Below are 20,995 nucleotides of genomic sequence, written 5' to 3'. Positions count from 1 at the left end.
ATACACCTCCTGTTTTTTTTCTTGCGGACTACTTGCGTAGCTTTCGCTGCGTTGCACCTGATGTATGAAACGGAGTATAGGCTATGAGAGACGCCATATTGGAGGATTCCAGAAATTTCGACTACCTGGGGTTCTTTAACATGCACTGACATCGCTCAGCACACGGATGCCACTCCGTTTCGCCTCCATCGAAACGCAGCCTTCCCGCTTCCTTGGGCACAGTAGTCGAGCGCCGTAACCACTGCACCACCCCGGCAGGGCAAAACTGCATCTAAATGTCATCTAGCAACAGGGACAGCGACAGTGGCACATGCTGTGGATAAAATGGGGCACCACCACTGTTGTCTCGATCCCAGACAGCTATTGCTAGATGGCCTTGCAATGCGATTTTCCCGAGCTCCGCCACCGGCTGAGTGTTGTATACCACTTTTGCTCACATTACAAGACGCATCCATATATGGTGCCAGCCACGGAGCAAGGCATGGCAAACGTGCCAGGCAACCAACTTGCAGTTGCTGGCAAAGTGGCACAGCTTTAGATGCCCCAATACTGCGCATTTCTCTCCACTGCCGACAAAAGACTCCGCAAACTAAAAGTAGTTTGCATAATGAAATATACTCGTCTGTGCTTCTAGTCATATGGTAAACTACTTTTCTAGTGCAAACACAGGCAGTGGAAAGAGGCATGAAAGCATTGGGAGCATTGGACGCTATGTATGAAACTGTGCAAAGCTGTGTCATGGAGAAGCAAGCCCGAAATGACGGCGACACAGAAGTGCTAGTGGTACCACAAGGCTAAGAGAATGCGAACAATAAACACCACCAGGATCGACGGCGCAGACAGTGCTCTTCTGTGGGCATAGCAATCGTTGGCGGTTTAGGTCGTGAGCCTCTATCTTGTTCGTAGTTAACATGGTTGCTGTTTTTCCAATTGCAAAATACACCAATGGTGTATTTTTGGTCAATGCTCCCGTAGTTCCAGGCTAGCTTGACTGTGGTTGTATTTTGTCCCAAGGAATGTGGAGAGAGTCGAAAGAGAGAGGTGAGAGTGTGTTTACCAATTGTGTGGGAAATCGTTAGCGAGTACCATGGGGTTACAACACTAAGAGCTGGACAAAGAAAAGGCTGGTTGAAAGAAAAAGGTAACTATACGCTGCCTTTGCAAGGGGTGTAGAGAATGGTCTACTTCTAAATGCTCCACCACTGGTAGCAACAATTAATCATTAAAAAATGATAAATGGTGCTCGCTTAGAGATTGCTATGATAATGTAATGCACACCAAGAGTGTCATTATATAGAGTACTAGAGGGTCTTCTAGCTCAGCCAATGCAAGCAGGTCTCTGGAAGTAGTCCTTGGCTCTGCTATGCCTTTCCATCTCATCACCTTAAAGCTACCCATGGGTCGTGACAGCGTCGGCTAACACCTGAACCAGGGGTTGAAAATCTTTCCAGCATCGAGGAAATACTACATTATTAGTTTTGAAAAACCGCTGATGACAAACCCACATGTTTTGGCTTCCATCCCTTTCTGCTTTGCATTGAGGCAAAAACATGGCAGAGCATGCATGGTTCTTGAGAACAAAAAACAAAGACAAGGAAAATGGCCACATTTAGTAATGACCTACAGTAGTGGATCAGTGCGATACCAGTGCATGCCTAAATCCCCAGGTAGTCCAAAATTAATCCAAAGTCACACAGGGTTCCTCGTAGCCTATGTGTTTCTTTGGGAAACACATTCCATAAGAAGTAGTAATGACTGCCAGTAAAGTAAAACGGAACAGCAAAGTAGCCAGTTTCTCCTGTTAACCTGGTTACCACATGAACACCATATCAGTCGCTTTAACCAATTGCCAAGAAACCGAGTGCCAAGTAGTTGGAAAATGCTCGCACCAATGTATGCTGATTCAAAGGCAGATCCAAAGCCTGAAAAACATGGGAAACAAGACACCTTTTACTTCAAAAACAGAACCATATCATCGTCTTTGTCTTGTAAAGCGGTCAATAGAAAAATGTGGACCTTGCTCAAGGAGGTGATTTTAACTTCTGGTTTGAATTGATCACTATCGTCATGTGTGTTTGCCTGAAGTTCTGCACTTGTTTGAAAGTGAACATGAGTGATGCCTTCACGCATAAACCGGCCTTTTAAGCTAGATGCTTCATCACAGTTGTGTCGGTATAGCACAGTAAACCCACATCGTGACAAAGGTGACAATTTGCTTGAATCACTGATTCCAGTAAATGCGGCAACACCTGAGGCTCGTGTCGGAACCAATTGTACTTCCTAAACTACCCAACGGTGTCTTGTACCATGGCAGGTTCCTTTGAGCAGTTCCTGAAAAATAAGACGCACAATCTCAGCTGTGATTCCTTACATAAAATTTTTGACAAGCCACACTGCTAACAATGTACAGTTTGCAGTCTTGGATATACATGCCATGGCTGTGGAAATAGAGCTGCCATTGTCGATATCGATGCTCCGCCCACCAACACTAGTCACAAGTGTGCAAGGTGGGATAGGTATGTTTTCATCTCATGCATCATACTGATGCTGTTCACAACAGGTACTGAAATTCAGTCAAGCTTGGCTCTGCATACTTTAGAATAAAATACAACACCTTGCGTAAGCTAGCACATTACGTGAAATACTATCCGCCGTAGATATGAGGCCTCGCTTCAACCAACTCTCAAGAATGCGTCTATGAGGTGTAAGTGTTGCATGTGTATCTCCCTTCTCCCATATCAAAAGAGCTTCTCAAATGTGCCTTTGGCGCCAGTGGTGTCAACGGCGAAGAGGAAGTTAACCATGAGCCCAAGCATGAATGCTCGTGTCGAGTTAGAACAGCCCCAGCAGCCACGCCATGTCACCAGTCCGCACCACCAGCCGAGCAGCCGCGGCTACCGGGACCCCCTCGATAAAAGGAGGCGGCCTCTGCAGGCCACCTTCCCCACCCAACCTGTGTCATCTGTAGTCTCACGACTACAGCAGTGCCGACAATGCTCAATTTTCTGCAGTAGGGCCTTTAACGGGGTCACATCATAAAATTCTCAGTAATTCCCACTGTGACAGAATTGGCCCAATACGTGCTGTTTAGAGTACTTGACAATTTTAATGCGATAGCATTAAAGGCCTCGTTCACTGAAAATCTGGCGTCGGATGGGGGGGGTCCACCGGCACTGGCACCGTGAGCGAAAAGTCACGAGCATCGATTGGTGCTCTCCTGTGGTAGCCAGCAACTGACATGACCGAGCACTAACTGGACATCTGATTGCCTGACATTACGTTTGGTGCGACCTGCTAAATCAGGCCTCTTCTTTCACAAGGGAGGGTGATATCACAATCAGCTCTGTCAGGACCCTTGCATTTACGTAACCCTACAGACCACACAGGCATGCTCATACGGCTTGGTTACAGCGGGGCTTATATGTATGTGGGCTGGTAGCCTATGCTATCACGTCATAACCTTAAAGGCGGAGCTCAAATGTCCCCTGAATGTTTTTTTTTTTATGCACAATATGTGCAGCTGTCAGACTGTTTTCGCAGTACTTAGCATAGTGGCTAGAGGTGATGAGTACATAAAGTTAATAATCTTCTTTTGAGTTCTCTTGTTGTCCGTATTACCTGTCTAAGCCATTGCACTCTCCTGTCTCTCTCTCTTCTGCTTTGCTAATGCAAGATGCTTCTTTGATTTCCTGTGAGCTGAAAAAGAGAGAGAGAGAATGTCAAGGCAAAAACAAAACAAAAAATCTTGCAGCTGCTTTCATAAATGCTCCGCTGCAACGAGTTCGAAGAGTGCATCACAGAATAAAGTTACCGTAGGCACTGTCACACATACACACAGAAGACTAAGAGCTCAATGGCTACGTAGCACTGATATTTCATTATTTGATGATTCTATTTTTCATGAGCTTATGGAGATAGCTGAGGAAGGTGCCTGCATCACCAGTTACAGCCAGGAGTTGAAATTATGCTGATGCAAATGTGTAAACTGTAGTTTATTATAATTAGCCCTGCAAGCTACCACCACATCTAAACGCATATATGGCAACCCCAATTTCAAGCCGTCAAATGAAATACTGAATACTGCCAATTTGGCAATATTGAAATATTGCCTTCATCTCGATAGGGTTCGTGAGCATGTGCTCACCCGGCAAAGAGATTCCTCAACCATAGAACGAACAAAAACAGATTTGTTTTGGTTCAACAATTTAGAATGGGCAAACACAGATAAGCCTTACGAGGTGGAAAAAAAAAGAGAAAAGCACGTTCCCACGAGCAAAGGCAACCCAACAGCATTGAACCGCGTCACCCATCAGTGGTGTGAATGACCCGGCTGTAAACTCACTGGCTTGCTACGATAGGAAGAATCCCCTCCTTTCCCCTTGAGTGCTCATTTCAATACCTTAAATTGTGTGGCAATACCCACTCTGTTACAATTACATGCTACTACATGCTATGCAAATGCAGAGCTCTTGAAAATGGCTATGCGTGTGCAGATATCAATGTGGACTAATGCACCGCATCAATAGCAGACCAATCAATGACTGTGGTGCTGCTTTGGACCTGCTTATTACGACAGCTCTCTCTGTCCACTGTGCTGCTCTTACAAGTAAAAAAGTTAGGGGTGTGCGAATATCGAAATTTTTGAATATGAATCGACTGTGGGGCGAAAAATGCCTTCGAACATCGAATATAGCATCAGCGGAAAAAAAAAATTAAAACTAAAATTACAAGCACTGTTAATCTCATTTATTTCAGAATCCTACGATATTTGCAAATAAAATTAAACTAGAATTGCTCTGAGTTGTATAACCTAATTGAAAAATCTGGCATAAATTTCACAGAGGATTCCGTGTACCAGTTAGTTTTTTGTAGCGGTAGGAACGGCATGAAACCTAGTGGAGCTGTCATATCACTGCTGAACATAAACTCTCATTAATTCGGCCTTCAAGTGGGTTGAAAAATGCTCGAATTATGGAATGGGCCTGAATAAACTGCCGAAAACCGTTTGTACCACAATGATTTTATTTGACAAGCCTTCATAGATGCCTTCATTCAAGATAAACCAGACATTTATTTATTTTTTCTGGTTTCGTCAAAAGAAGGTTCCTGTCCAGTCTTCACAAAACAGCCCCGTCACGTTTTGGGGATGCCTCACTGCACAACCCATGCGTCGAAGCATTGTGATGAAGTGTGCAGTGCGAGGAAGCTTCGCGCGTTCGGAAATTTTCGAACATTTTAAAGTTCTGAATCGAATAACATATTCAATTCGTATTCCAAATTTTGAATATTTTCCCACCCCTGAAACAAGAATCGCACAGCAATATAACTTGACATTTTACAAGTACAAAATTCATAGCATTCTACCTTCCCTGCACAATAAAAATCCTCTGCTCGGTCAAGAGGAGTCGAGCAGGTGAGAACGCACCCTCCCAGGTGATGTTGCCGATGACCGAGACATCGCAGATGTCACAGGTGAACAGACGTGGCTGGTTATTGTTGCTGTCGAGCAGAGGGACCGGCTTGTGGCTAGGCTCCCTGCCCTGTAACATGAAGCACCAAACATGGCAAATTTAAACCAGGCAAGCTTTACTTTTTGTTTTTTTCGTGACACAGCCTGCGTCTTTCGCAGCACCTTCAAACAGATGTGAATCGGCAAAAATGCAGCTTGCTCGAGGGCCGATGCATACATAACGAAGGTTTAACAGGCTCACAGAGAAACTACTCAACGGTTCATGAGACAAATACCACACAAGCTCGACACTGCCTTTGCCTGTGTTCTGTTAGCCGCCGCATAGTTCCTTATTGGTAGTGTGTTGAATCTTCAATATGTACAACCAACTAGCCAGTATCGTTGTTGCGGTCCAGGCCAAGCATTTGCCGCCATATAAAATTTGATGTGATATCGTCTCCGTACAGAGCATGACGCAGGCCAGGAATATCGCCCAGTGCCTGCATGAGTGGGGTCATGAAGGCTATAATGAAAAGGGTTCTACTTAAGTTGAGGACAATGCAAAAGAGATATGGAATGCAAAATGGTAGCTTATGACAGGGACAGAAAAAGAGCAAAGCAGATCAGAAAAGGAATGTGAATTGATGACTTTCTAGATGAAATAAAAGAGAAGAAATGGAGATGGGCGGTGCACGTAATCAGAAAGATGGCAGTTCGTCAATAAGGGCAACATATTGGACTGAGAGAAAACCACCACAGGCAGTGGCAGAAAGTCGGATAGGTGGATGAGATTAGGAAGTCTGTGGGGACAAGATGGCTACAACAAGCACTGGAGAGGGCTTAGGGGAAGCGTTTGGTCTGTAACGAAGCCAGTTAAGGCTGACGGTGATGACAACGACAACAACAAACATCTGACATAAGAATTATTTGTGAAAATTAATCTCAGAAAAGACAAGGACTGCCATTTGACCAAAATAGAAGGTGTTAGTTTTTGTGATTGTGTGCCCTTTTCAAAATGCTAACAAGTTTTTACTGGCTGCTTCAGCTTAAAGCCAACCTGAGGAACACTTCTTTGAATAGCACACACCAACATGCTGAACTTCATTCACGTCGGGGAGCACTACGCAGAAGCTCAACACGTGCTTGGTTTTTGGGCGATGATCTAACTCCCTCCATGTGGAATGCTTTGCCATGGGCCCAGCTAGCAAAAGGGTGATTTACTGTTGTTTTTTTTTCACACAATACAGCATCACACAATGGCTGGTTCCTATCGTTACATATAAACACGAAAGAGGTTTCATGAGGAGTAAAGAGAGGTACTATTAGAGTTCAAAAACACCAAATTACGGTTGCACGCTTTCTTCTTTGTAATAAAGCATGGGTCACCCTATGGCATTTGCCCATGATCGTCAAATAATTTGCATTGAATTTCTTCTCACTCGCTGTTTTGGTTTCTGTTTCAGAAACAAAGCGATGACATCAGTGACATTAGATGCCAGTATTGGTTATATGAGGCATGAAAGACTGCAACACAGTCGAGGCGACTCATACCGGCTGCCGTTATAATGAACACTTATGTATACTGTTAAACCTCGTTACAAGAGACACTCGGTTATAAGAGACATTTGAAAATGGTTTGGTTGGTTTTCCTACATCTGCCTTGTTGACAATATTGCATACAAGAGATGTGGTTACAAGAGACACTCGGTTACTATGGACAACTTTTTCAGGTCCATGGAGTAAAATCTTCACTATTTAGGAGAGACACAACACAGGTGTGCTCATGCAATGCAGCTGAAGCGTACCAACTCGTACATGATGCACTTCAGATTCCCTTAGCTAAATTTTGTTCCATATCAGCATCCTTTATGTTGTATATGTCAGGAACTGAAAAGTGCTTCCCCTTGATTAGAAAGTCCAAACAATCTCGCTGTTTCAGCTACAGGCACTGCATTACTGTCACCTACGAAGCAAATCAAAATACATGAATGACATCCAGCATTTTTAACTCCTTGCTGTCAAAATTTGATTACAAGATGAAAGCTCACAATCCTGATGTCCTTCTCTTTGTGAATGATGCTTCTTGCAGCAACAAAAGCACCAAAGTTCTCGTGCTCAAAGCCACCAGTTATTTTTCACTCCAAACTCCGCGCCCTACCTTCAACCAACAGACAAAGGCATTATGCATTCTGTCAAGTTGGTTTGTGGGGTTCGACGTCCCAAAGCGACTCAGGCTATGAGGGACGCCGTAGTGGAGGACTCCGAAAATTTCGACCACCTGGGGTTCTTTAACGTGCACTGACATCGCACAGCACATGGGCACCCTGCTTTTCGCCTCCATCGAAAAGCGTGCTCTGTCAAGTTGCTGTACAAAACAAGGTTGGTAGAATGCCTGTTGCTCGACAGGAAGCAAGACTGTACAATAGTAAATGATGCGAAGTTTGCTGTTCAGGTGATTTCAGGTGTCTGGAATGGCCTGAGAAATGAATAAGAAATGAAAACCGTTTCAAATAAGCAGTCTTTAAATGTGGTGACATGATGTGAGAGGGCCCATATATGGATACTGTGGAAAGCTTCCTTGAAGATGAAGCTCGGGCGAACATCCAAGAGACTGCTGAGGTACCAGAATCTTTTGAGGAATTCGCATTTGCAGATGTCGACCTTGTGTGCTCCCAAAGAGCTTACAGACTGTTCTCGCACAAGTAAATGGCACATGTTCCACAGAGGATGACTACGAGGACATTTCAGAGGAAAAGTGTCAGCATCTGAGGGTGACGAGCATGTAAGTGCTGTAAAGGTATTAAAGCAACAGGAAGGCTTGCAAAGTGAAGTGCTTTACCTCCAGAATTTGGGAAGGAATACACTCTGCACTCACAAAAATACCATACTAGTATGAATAACTTCAAGCTTTCCTGAACAATTTCTTGTTAATGCATGTGAATGCATTTATATGCTGAGGTGCAGTAAACTAATCAACACAGTGCTTTTAGAATTTTCGGTTACAAGAGACAATTTTTTTCGGGTCCCTTGAGTGTCTCTTGTAATGAGGTTTTACTTATTACTAGCAAGTGTAGAACTGCTATCAAAATATCTATATCTTATCTCCACCTTCTGCAATGCTGTTGCGTGAAAACAGCACAGTCTTCATCACTCTTGTCTATGGTGGTCGCGTGGTGTGCACCAAACAATGAAAAGTGGACTCAGACAGGGCCCTATGGTTTTCAGGTGTAAAGTGCTAGTTCCTACGGGTTTGCATAATCACCGTTTCTCCATTCATTGTAATTCCGGCTTTTAAGGTAGGCTGGTCAATGCATTGTAGTGAGTTAAAATGATAAAGCTGTGATTATAACACTGCAGTTTCTTCAAGCCTCACATAGTTTACACTTTGTCCTTTGACATCATAGCAACTGCTCAAATTTTCATGCTGTATTTTTGCAACCAGAGGTTGTGAGGAAAGCCAGGAAGAAAGCTGCATAAATAGCTTAGCAAATCCTAACTTCCTACCTCGGAATAAAAACAGCAGCATATGAGAAGAAATTCCAATTATAAATTATTTTGCTGTTGTAGCCAAATACGCTATAGTGATTCATGTACGTCAATGTGTTGAGCACCATTACAGAGAAAACACACAACCAAAACTTTAATGTTTGGACTCCTTTAGGAAACCTTAGAGTTAGTACCATACAGTATTTAGATACCTCTAAAGAATGAAGGAGCCAATTATCCCCAGACAAGGCCCTCCAGCCAATGTCATCGACTGATTTTCATAACATCGCATTTGATATGTGGACAATTCCTTGTCATGTTAGATGGAATTAACCATGGATTAACTACAACCTCGGAAAAATCGGTTTATGCCACTGGCTGAAGGAAGGCCTCCTGTGAGGGGCATTTGGACCTCTGTTCTCAAGTGGTCCCCGACTTAGGCGTGCACCGACAAATAAAAGCGCACCCAGTGCTTCATCTCACAATATGCTCTGCAAGCAAAGCATAATGTGGGAAGTTTTTACCGCTCTGTGCTATCCGGTGTCGCTAGTGCATGCACCTAGATCTGTCAACAGTTACTGGTGCAATGCTAGCCAGCATAGTCTTCAAGAACTTTCCAACGGCGAATTTCCTGCCCTGCATGTATGCTCTAACTCTGTGTCATGATAAGCAGCAACAATACCACTTGCCTCTATGAAGTCAGCGATGATATCGAAGGCCTTGTCTCTCGCAGTTTCATCCCAGCGCGAAACGTCCGTTGCGTCCAAGCTGTAAATTGGTGGCACTTGTCTATCTGGAGCTGGGATTCGAAACATTTTACAATATGGTTAGAGAAATAGGCTAAGAAAAGCATTAAAAAAAAAAAAAAAGAACACAAAGTGTGTACTGTAAAATGTTCCAAGTGACAATGAACTACTGGAAAGGCAAAGGCCTGCCACTGGTTCTCAGCCTTCTTTTGAGGGTGAGCAAAGTAAGTAAAACGGAGAACTGGTCTTGAGTTAACCATCTCACAACGGCAGCACTCAGTGTCACCACCATTGAAAAAAAAATAAGAGAAAAGGACGAATACAGCACTCACTTCGCAAGAAGCGCTGCACGATCCACTTCTTCTGTTTTCTGGAATACCGTTTTGTCACTTGCTTCATGAGCCACAGCCCTGAAGTAAAAATGAGCACACGTAAAAAAAAAATTGAAAGAAGTCAAGGTCACTTTTGTTTTTCATAAAAACTTACAAATGCAATGAAATGAGCTTCATATTCAAGTAAGTCACACAGTGATGATAATGTGCTACCAAAAACTAAAGTGTTTGAAGAGAGGATGAGCCGAAAGTCAGAGGCACCAAATCGCCAAGCTCCACATATGTTCATACCGAAGCGCTGTTTAAACGGAGATTCCGAGTTTAACCATCTCATCACGGCATCCCAAGATACAACGTCCACAGCAGCAAACCAGACCATTCATCACTCTACAAGTTCTCTACAACTGCTTCTTCATGCTGCTTGTATGTCACATTGTTTTATAGCAAAAAGTTCGAGGACATTAAGGCATTGGACCGTCGCTGCGTTCAATAGGTCGGATGAATAACAAAAGCGTGGCAATGTCCATTTCACTCTTCAGGATGCCATAAAGACGAGATTTGAAAAAAAAAAAAACCCCGAGTCCGCAATCATCACCTGATGAGATTTCCAGCGGCAGTTGCTCGAAAACTTCAGCAGAAATGAATGGGAGAAGGGGGCAGAACTTGCCTTGCTGTGCACAAAGCAGCAATAGCCAAATGAGAGCACCACCATATGAATGGAGGACACGACACGGCTTTTCACATGCACTGGTCATTCAACGTTCTAAGCAAAGGAGGCACCGCGTTATGAGAGGGGTCAAAGCGCAGCTGCTCATTTGGTTTGCGTGCCACCCTCCCAGCACAGTGATCAACTTTATTAGAGATGCGACAGGCATGGAGCAGGCCCTACAGAAAAAGTTGATGCATTATGGCTGCCTGGAAAATATTACTCCTGTAGACTTCCTTCCACATGCCGATGACCGGCAATGAAGGTGCAGCCCTTAGCGAGGTTGTCAGAAGCATTGTGCACAATGAGCTGCAGAAGTTTAATTCGGTCAAGCAACTCCTGTGTTGGAGCCATCTTGGATGCTTTTCAGGAAAAAACATGTCAACCACTGCAGCCAATGCCATCACCCCAGCCACCTGTGCTGTATGTTATGACAAAAAATGCCGTGCTGCGCAGCCCTTCATCAGCATCTCTGTTGTTCTACTGTCCTTCTACTGTGCTGTCCCAATGATTCCCGTGCTTACACCCCAAGTCGGAAAGCACACATGTGGCACACATCGAACAAATATCCCACATGCTTCCATGGTGGCAAAGCTTGTCTGTAATGACAGATAGTAGACCTATGAGGATTTCCACCACACACGCCTCGGCCACACTGTGGAGAATGACCTCACGACATTATCAGCACATAACAGCCAATGCACCACCTGCGCTTTAGACACAACGCCAGTTCAAGCCACTGTCAGCATGATGGTTCTCTTGACCAAGTCGTCATTTGTACCTCATGAAGCTTCCAGTCTGCACCTGGAAGACTGGACACTACTATCTCCAAGGTTACGGCCACTGTCGCTAGGCAATTTAAACAACATGCTCCGCTTGCTGACTTGATCCCGCGACGCAACCAGCTCTAAACATAAGCTCTGACTGCCTTTCGACGACCAAAGGAGTCTCCACTTGACACCCGTATTTAATCAAACTGTAGTGAACTATGCGATGATATCACGAAGACGAGGATGAGAATGACGAAGCTATTATCCCTGTTAAAACACAGCTAAAATCCCCTTTCACTTGGTGGAGGTGAGGATTTCCTGCCACCCTGGAGCTCCGCAGCCGCACACTCCCGACACCAGCAATGACCGATGCTACCACCCCTAGTCCAACCGACCCCTCATCCCCCGTGTTCTGCGCTGGAGCTTTGCACTAGGGGGATCCTCCTATCTTCAGCAAAACTGGCGACTACGACATGGAAGCCTGGCTGGCCTCATGCGAGCGGGTCAGTACTCACAACCACTGGGATGACAGCCAAAAATTCAATAACATCATATTCTACCTAACGGACGTTGCAAACCTATCGTTCCGCAACCACGAGGCCGATATCACATTGCGGTCTGCTTTCAAGACTAGTTTTGCCGATATTTCACCACTTCTTAAACTTCGAATAATTCTGATTTACTGTAATTACTATCAAGGTGTCTGCTTTACAATAATTTCGTAATCTCGCTTTCGTTATGCATTGTTGTCTTGAGTCTTCACGTAAAAACTGCATATAACGAAAACCTCGATGTAACGAAGAATCGTGGAAAGTTTACAATTTCATTACAACCAGATTTAACTGTATATTTAAAAAATGTTAAATTTATCGGAAGCTTCATTTAACCACGATCTGCTGAAGCAATGATCTGATTGGAAAATGTAAAGGCCTTTACCACCCAGCAACCCATTGCGCTGGACAAGGCTGACGAGATCTTAGACACGGTGACTGATTTCAAGACCATTGCAGTCCTAACTTCAAAAGCGATGCTAAAGTTTGCATTTGCTGCTTGGAAACGAGCGCAGTGACAAATGAATTGGTTGAGGTATGACTTGAACACCCGATGTATCTCGGAGCTAATGAAAACAAGCTTACACGCACTTATTTCACTTCAGATTATGAATTTTCACTTTAACACACTTTTTCATAAAGTCCCATGAAGTTTGTTCAAGTGAAGTTTCACTGCAGTATCTGCAATACCTTCATACACACTTTTGTTCTTGTATATTTAAAATTTCACCGAAAATGGCACACCTGTAACTGCAAGTTCAAAGAGGTGATGTATTAACACTTTCTCCACATTGTCTCAAGAAAAGAAAGAAAGAAGAGCACCAAAATGAAAACTTGTGCTCAAAATGAATCTCATAAGAAGCTATACAACAGATGAGAAAGCTACTACCTAAAGCGTCGGCTCAATATAAGCGCTGTTACACCTTGAATGTGACAATCTTGCACTAATGATGACTTAAAAAAAAACAATATGTTGAGTACAACTGCAATAAGGCTAACCTTCAGTGAATGCTTTCCTTCCTTTTGGAGAAGCTTTCTCTTCAGTGTCCATCAGAAGATATTTGTGGAACTCCTTGAAGCCAATTGACTGGAAAATGCCTTTTGTGTAGTCGGCTTCTCTAGGAGAATAAAATAGAGAAGCGAAAAAGCCACAATCATGCGATTAGAGAGAGACCTTTGCAAAGCTAACATCAGCTAGGAAAAAAAGCTCCCAATTCTGTCTTGCAATTTAAATTGTTTAGAATTTAGAACATGAAGCAGACATAAAAAGCAACTCCTTTTTCTTTTTTCTTTTCTCTTATTTTTAAAGTGCAGTTCTAAAATGGGGTTTTCAGGCCAACCGCATAGTGCAGAAACAGGGCAGTGCTGTTGGCAGCTTCTTAAATACAAAAATCAATCGGCTATCAATTTCATCTGGTCAACTAACAATAAGATTGCCCAAAGCAAATAAAAAGAGTCCTAATGAACATGAAGAAAGAAACAACGAATATGTTAGTGACAATACAAAGCTTCAGAAGATTTCCAACATGTTCTAAGCGCATTGTTTTCCGATTCTGTTTACTAAGCTTTACTGATAAGACAAACTTACAAATTGTGGTCCAAGCGATGCTTGTTGTACTGCTCGTGAAACTCTTCCATCTCTTGGATGAGGCCAGCTTCGATCATGTCGTCAACACGGGCATCCAGTCTCTCGTCCAGCACTGCATTATTGTTGGGAGCATTGTAGAAACATAGATGTATGAATAAGGTTAAATGTTCAGATTCATGAGTATAACATTATTAAGAAAAGCTATGCAGTGAGGATTAGTGTCCATGTTCATATCACATCTATTGCAGCATACCCTTTATAGTCATGTGCTATGCCAGCTTGCCCCTAATGTAGCAGGGATCAAGCTTGCAATAATTTCTGGAGTGTGGCAACATCTCTAGACTTAACCTAAAGCATCGTCACTCGTCAAATACATTAGAAAAGCTAATTATTGCGGAGAATGAAGTATGCTTGCCAAGTTCAAACCGTAGCCTAAAGCCTTGAAGCAGGTACCCAAGGAAGCAGTGTCAATAAATTTATTATTATTTTTTTTAATTTAGAGCCTGTATCACCTTCTTGCATTATAACAAGGAAAGGGAAGAGAGAGGGGGGGGGGGGTAAACTGTAAAGCTCTTGTGGATGGAATAAGCATGAGAGAAAATATAAACAAATAAAAGAAGACATCACTCCTTATTGCACCTGAGACTTCTTAGAAAAAGTCGACACCAATGTCAGGCAGGAAACTGACATTATTCCCAATTTTCCCTACAAGAATTTTCACACCATATTTACGGTAAAATTAGCACCGTAAACTTAATATATTTCCTTAAGTCCTTCTGGCACCGTGTGCTGACTCCACTCAAGAAGGCTCCCCGAAACAGCGTTCAAAAGTAAAAGTCATACCAGTGTCGCATTATTATTTTAATGGTCACTGATTCTTATCACATTCATGCTGTCAGTAATATGTACTCACAGGAATCAGCCTCATAGCTTTGGCTCACTGTGAATGAATGTTACCGATCACAAGTAATTCAAGAGCTGCAGTGTCAACGAATCCTCAGTGACATGGGCACAACTCTATGGCTTCACAACGAGGAGTAAGGAGAGCACAAGTAAGCACTGAAAAAAATTCTGGAGCAGCCACGACCAACTCAGCCACGCCTCCAAGCCCCACACGTAGAACTTACTGCCAAAAAAAACACCACAGTCATGGAAAACTGCACACCGCAAAGGCCAGTCAGAGTCCACAAGAAAGTTCTGGTACCAGCAAGGCAGAATCATCGTCTCCCTTAGCAGTGGTCGGCCCTTCTCTAGACAACGGCAGGCAGCTAACTGCACTCTGGGAAGCAGCATTAAAGATGAGATTTTTCTCTTTTCACGGCATTTTCTCCATTTTAGATCTGACAACAGAAAGATGTTTCTGTAGGGGCGTAAGGCTGGATTGTATACTGCCATATCATCAACGCTAAAGCCCACATCTTGCAGCATCATGCAATGGCTAAAGTAGGCCACTAAGAAAGTGAGTTGCCCATATGTGGCATATGTTTGGCCACTGCTTGCATTACTTTGTAACTTTTAGACTAGTGATATCTAACATTTATAATTAAGTTGCACAGTTAGAAGCTCCCAGATGTGGATCAGCCCCATTTAAATGCACGTAGGTGGCGAAAATCTGCACAAACCATTCTGGTCACAATGCAGCCACAGTACACATGGTCGTGAGAACCGCAGAGGTCCACCAAGAGAACTTCCTCCTTCCAGCTGCTGCTGCTCCCCAATGAGCTCGCTGTGCGGCCTTCCATGGACTTGGAACACCTGCAGGCTCCTAAAGCGAGAAAACATAAAAAAATAAAAGACAGCATCACTCCTTACTGCACCTCACTCTTGGTGGCGAAGGTCGGCACCAATCTCAGGCAGCGAACTAACATCATTCCCAATTGTCCTTTCAAAGCTGACCCAGGTCTCACTCTAAAGAAGGCCAGCTAATCCATCATTTATTCTGTCTTACTCTCAATCATCCATCTCCAGAGATTCACTCTGTCATATCTTAGACATGCACAGATATGTACATGCTTCCAATCAAGCTCTCTCTATCTGCTATATGGTGACAGAGCTTGTCTGTCATGCAGCCAAGATTGCCCTCCTCTAAACTAAGGCTCATTATCCTGTCCAATCCCTCACACTTAATAGTATCTCATAATAAGTTCTCTATCTCGCTTTTACACATAAAACAAAATAATAAGTTAGAATCCGTTCTTCACACTCTTTGCACAGCAGATCTCCAACTACTGACCTATGATGTTGGTTTATATCCACCTGTAAGATTCTAATCTTGGTCACTAAAATGGATCCTCTTTCACCTCCCCCTCCCCCACCTCACCCCTTTTCTTGTACCTAGCTTCCCATGCCTCCAGCTTCTGAGCTGCACCTATTCCTCACAAAACGTCTTCGCTCCTTCACCCAGGATGCGCACAAGTTCAAGCTGCCCATCATTCCTCACCCCTACACATCCACACTGTAGCGTAATCACTTAATGCTTCACGCTTGACAGAAATTTGCTCGCCTTTCCTTGACTCAGCAGCATGCTGCGCACAGACTCGCAAGTAGCTTTCCATGCATTTTAAAAAAGCATCATGCTTGCACAACAACTGAAAATGAGCTGCGCATCAGCTTGCCTGTGAGATACTTGACTGGTTTCCAGCAACCCACCGGCCTAGCCAAATATTGTGGGATGACCGACATCCAATAAAGAACGCCATCTGCCAGTTCTACCATCAATTCAGACAGAGCTTCAGCACTCTCACTAAACTACACTCTCACCTCTCAATTTCCCAAGCTCAAGCCCTGCTTAGATTGTAGACAAACACACTCATTACACCTTCAAAACATTACACCACTTCCACTATGAACCCTCCTAATCTAACTGCCCTGAAATCTACATTGATTTTGCACAATGCCTTCTCTACTAGTTTTAGTTCTTCATTCTCCTTTCCCCCTAATCCACACTCCTCTCCTTGGCCGATTTCTTTTCATAAGAAGACCAACTCGGCCTGGTGTGGTAATTGGAGCACATTCTGAGTAATTGATTTGAGCTCTACTAAAAACGTTCTGCTACTATAAGACAAGACACACTTTATACATCTATTGCTTTAAACCCTTTCAAAGAAAAATTTAGGCAAAGACCAAGGACAACCCTCAGACGACAACTGAAGCACAGCGTTGCATGGGACTGTTAAAAAATTGAGAGAGCAGCAACAGGTTTGTGATACAATGTTACAATATGTCATAGGGCAAGGGGAGCAGTGAAACTGACTAAACCCGATGTGTGACGCAACTTACAAGCTACCTCCATAATTACACATCACTCAGCAGCTCCAGCTTGGTTCAAACTGGCACAAAATAGATTATGTTACCGTTCAATCTTTCGGCGGTCCTTTGGGTGGAGCATTAGAGCACGTTCAGGATCTATTGTCTCCAGGCACTTGTACAGGCGCTCTGTCGAAATGTCTTCCAGAATGGCAGTGTCGGAGACTTCGGACAATAATGCAGCTGCAGCTGCCTCAGCCTCTCTGCCACTGTCACTTTTGTACCTCAGGAATGAGTTGATGACTTCTTTTATTAAGACGCGATTGCTGTTGCATATGAGGTGGTCATCAGACTGCTTCTGTGAGGGCAATGATAATGAAGAAGTTACATTATGGTAAATTATATCAAGCAGGCTCGCGCTGACAAAAGAATACCAAATACGAAAAAAAAAAAATGACACACCTCGGGCCGCACAAGAACCTTCCACAGGAGGGACTCGATGTAATAGTTTGTGCCACCAACAATTATAGGCAGCTTCCGTCTGTTGACCAAGTTGTCAATCTAAATAAGATGCAGGAAAGATAGATAACGTTTTGTCACTCCAGACAAATAACGCATGCTCCCTCAAAGACGGTTATAATGAGGATTTTAGCAAAACCTGCTTGGTTCACCAACGATCAACGTAGGTTTTTAAAAGCTTGCTTGTAACCGCGCGCCTTCAGCTGTTTACTTTTTAGGTGATGTTTACGGTCCAGGCTAGAAGAAGCGCAACTGATATGTATTTCCGGATATATAGCTTTCTCTGAGAACAGGATTAACGTGCAAATACGGACTTCACGTTACTTATTTAAACTCGTACGTCAGCAACATGCGCTGTAATCGCACTATGAATGCAGGCGCGCAAAACTAATTAGCACAGCAGAATAAAAATTGTCAAAAATTTTAAACGTTTGTCATACGGGGCCAGCTTCCTAATTATAAAGCAGGCAAGAACTACAACAGTAAAATCAAGATAGCGAAGATCAGACTCACAACACCAAGTGCCTTGCTTTGAAAGTCGGCTACGGTGAAATTCGACAAAGGGTCCAAAAAGTCGAGAAGGTGGTGCGGGGCAGCATCTCTTTCAGCGGGCGTCACCTTATTAGTGATGATGTCAAGTGACTTGTACACCTTGACATGTCAACAAAAACGGAACAATCGTTACAAACAACAGGATAGTTAAGCGGGCGAGTTGGTGATACATCGCGAACAGCGCGAACAAACGGGGACGAAAGGAAGAAACCACAGAAACAGCGCTTGTTCCTGTGGTTTCTTCCTTTCGTCCCCGTTTGTTAGCGCTGTTTTTTGGATGAGGTTACAAACAATCCACACCACTGAAACCAATCTTAGTTCTATTAACGTTGACTGAAACTACGTGTGCGCGACAGACGACGCGAGTGGTAAGATGAAGAAAGGTTGGCGAAACCTGCAAGACTAGACAGCCTACCTGCATAGAATCAGCACTGATGATTTCCCCATTAAACTTTAAAGCTATTTCTATGGCTAAATTGGACTTCCCTGTCCCAGTTGCGCCTAGGATTACAACAAGGGGAAGGTTTCGACAACACTTCAGCGCACTGGGAGCTGCCATTTTGGCGCAAAGGAACAAAAAAAAAAAAAAAAGACCAAAGCCAATTTTTTTTCTAAAATATATTTTAGTAAAACAACAACATAATGGTAATTGTTGTGTACTAAAAAATATTCGACCACAAAATAATACACATTATAAAACAAAAGGTAAACGATTGCATAAAATTTCTTATCGAGGCGAGCGAAGTGTATTTTTTCTCCTCTAGCTGGTCTAGCTACTATGTGCTAATAACGCGCGAGTTTTGAACGGGCTTTAAAGAGAAAATGATCAGAACGTCATTCAAAAGGGCTTTAGGCATCCCCCACAACTCGTCGACAGAGAAGCTTCTAGCTAGGGGAATGCATAATACCTGGGAAGAGATTGCTAAAGCGGTCAGGAAGACCAAGATCTGGCGGCTCAACTCCACTGTAGTGGGCCGAAAAATACTACAAGACCTACAGCTTCGCCAAACTGTCATACATACACTGTAATAACACCACGTCGGCCATGACGACCATGTTGAGAGCGGCCGCTCAAATCGGAAATGCTAGCTTCTCGGCTCGAGTCCGCAGCAGCTTCCGTTTCGGGAGGACGTAATGCCGCCCACCCGTCAAATATCTGGCAGGGCGGCGCGCGTTTTTTCTGACGCCGGGCGTTGAGTGCGCACAGTCGGGCGAAAAACACCGGCTCGACGCGGCAAAAACGCTCCATGAAATTACAAGATTCGCATAGCAACAGCCCCCGTCCGGCAGTGAGTGCCGGACGGTGGCTGGACAGTGGAAAACGTTTCAGGAAGACGAAGATGGATGGCTGGCAGGCGGTGCTTTTCGCTTCTCTTGCTATTCGGCTTTTATATTAATTGCCGGGTGTCTTGGTACTTATGTAGCTCGGAGAAGCCCGGTAAGACCTGGGAGAATCTCTGAGTGGCCTCCTTCCTGGCGGGCCGTGCCCTTGGATCGCTTTTTCCCCCGTTCTGGTCTCTGGCTGCTGGCTGGTTAGGCCTACCGGCTGCCTGTTTGGCCATGGACGACGAGGCTGCTCCAGGTAGCCCACCGTCTCTGTGCGACGCGTCCTCATGCCGGGCGGCTACTAACACCGCCGGCGCCGCGGGCCGGTCTTCGTACCACCCCGACGTCCTTGCACCTCCTAGTGCGCTTCGTGAGTCCCACCCTACCTCCACCTCCGCCAGTCCCCATTTGGAACCCGACATCTCTCAGCTTTCGGGACTCCTGGGCCTTGCGCCGCGGACAACTGCGTACTCGGAGTCGCCGCAATCCAACCGCTTGGAGCTTGGCACGGACACCGACGCCATGAGCGTCCATGAGCAGATCGTTGCGGCAATTCTGGACAAAGATAACAAGATTGGTCCTGCAACCAGGGCAGTCCTTTTGCCTCTGGTCTGTGTCCAGTACCGTCACACTACGCACTTCTTTGCGTGTGCGGTCGCTGAGCTGAATCATTAAGAAACGCCCCGGACCTCTTTGGCTGCGCGAGAGCATGAACTGGGTGTCCTCCGAATGCGGCTTGCTTGCGGGGCTACCCAGGACACCCCGACTGCGGCGGACCTCTGCGACGTGAGGCGGCAACCCCAGGTCCCTCGCACGTATGCAGTCACATTGAACGGCGTTTCAGAATTTCATCAACAGGGAGGCGCTGCCATTGCAGCTCCTGCTGCAACCACTGATCCGTTCAGGCCTCATCAGTCTGGAGACTCCTGCCCCGATCCCCAGCCGCACCTGATGTTCCTAACTTCTGTTGCGCCCTTGGGCCACGTTGGCAGCGAGGTGGCGGCTCTGCTCAAGGCGAACATCGATCCAGAAGCTGACGGAATCGGAGCTGTTACTCTCAGGGCCTCTCGTGCGCCGTGACGGTTACCTCCAGGGACCCTGAGGACCTCGACCGTCTGAAGTCCGCCATCTCACGGATTGAGGCAACGCGGACCTCCGTGAACGTCCTAATCACCAAGCAGCGGAATCCCCACGTTCGACTGTCTGGGGTTGACCCCGATATAAGGTCGGAGGAGCTATCGCGGCACTCAATCATCGGAACCACGCTCTTCATCTAGACCCTTCTTCCTGTAAGGACAGGCTCTCTTTTGCTCAGTGCTCCGGACAGTTTGTTCACGTTATTGAAACTGATCCCCCCCCCCCCCCCCCCCGCTTTTGCCCATCTCTGTGCGGCGCGTCGTGTAACCATCGGCTGGACTGCGGTCGAGGTCCGTGAGGACCTGCACGTTCCCTTGTGCACTTTTTGTGCGCAGTATGGCCACGCTTTAAAGAAGTGCAAGCTCAAGAATGATCCTTCGAAGGCGTGTTGCACCCGTTGTGCGGGGCCACATGCCTTGGCGGCTTGCCCTCGCTCCGTCCGGGACCCCAACCTTAAGTGTGCCCCCTGTGCTGCCGCCGGTCGCCCGTCGAATCATCATGCAGGACATGAGTCGTGCTCTGGTTTGCACGAACATTCGCACAAAATCCGCGCTCGAACTCAGTATGGGCCTTAGCAGCCAGGGGGC

At 45.0% G+C, this 20,995-nt stretch overlaps 1 protein-coding gene across 1 annotated transcript; it reads right to left on the bottom strand.

Annotated features, from left to right (window-relative positions):
• Positions 1-1,348: 1,348 nt before the first annotated feature.
• LOC146178985 (tRNA dimethylallyltransferase-like) lies at positions 1,349-18,506 on the bottom strand. Its single transcript, XM_084578686.1, has 12 exons — positions 18,361-18,506; positions 17,907-18,044; positions 17,337-17,435; positions 16,982-17,232; positions 15,251-15,393; positions 13,629-13,740; positions 13,040-13,158; positions 10,014-10,091; positions 9,625-9,734; positions 5,426-5,540; positions 3,619-3,696; positions 1,349-2,331 (listed from the first exon to the last, which is right to left on the bottom strand). The coding sequence occupies exons 1-11, from the start codon at positions 18,502-18,504 to the stop codon at positions 3,623-3,625; spliced, it is 1,383 nt and encodes a 460-aa protein (XP_084434812.1). The 5' UTR covers positions 18,505-18,506; the 3' UTR covers positions 1,349-2,331; positions 3,619-3,622.
• Positions 18,507-20,995: the final 2,489 nt, after the last annotated feature.

Source organism: Amblyomma maculatum, chromosome 9 (genome assembly GCF_055883805.1).
Source record: "Amblyomma maculatum isolate TAMU_Amacu chromosome 9, ASM5588380v1, whole genome shotgun sequence".
Taxonomy (NCBI): domain Eukaryota; kingdom Metazoa; phylum Arthropoda; class Arachnida; order Ixodida; family Ixodidae; genus Amblyomma; species Amblyomma maculatum.
This window is presented reverse-complemented; position numbering and strand designations above follow the sequence as displayed.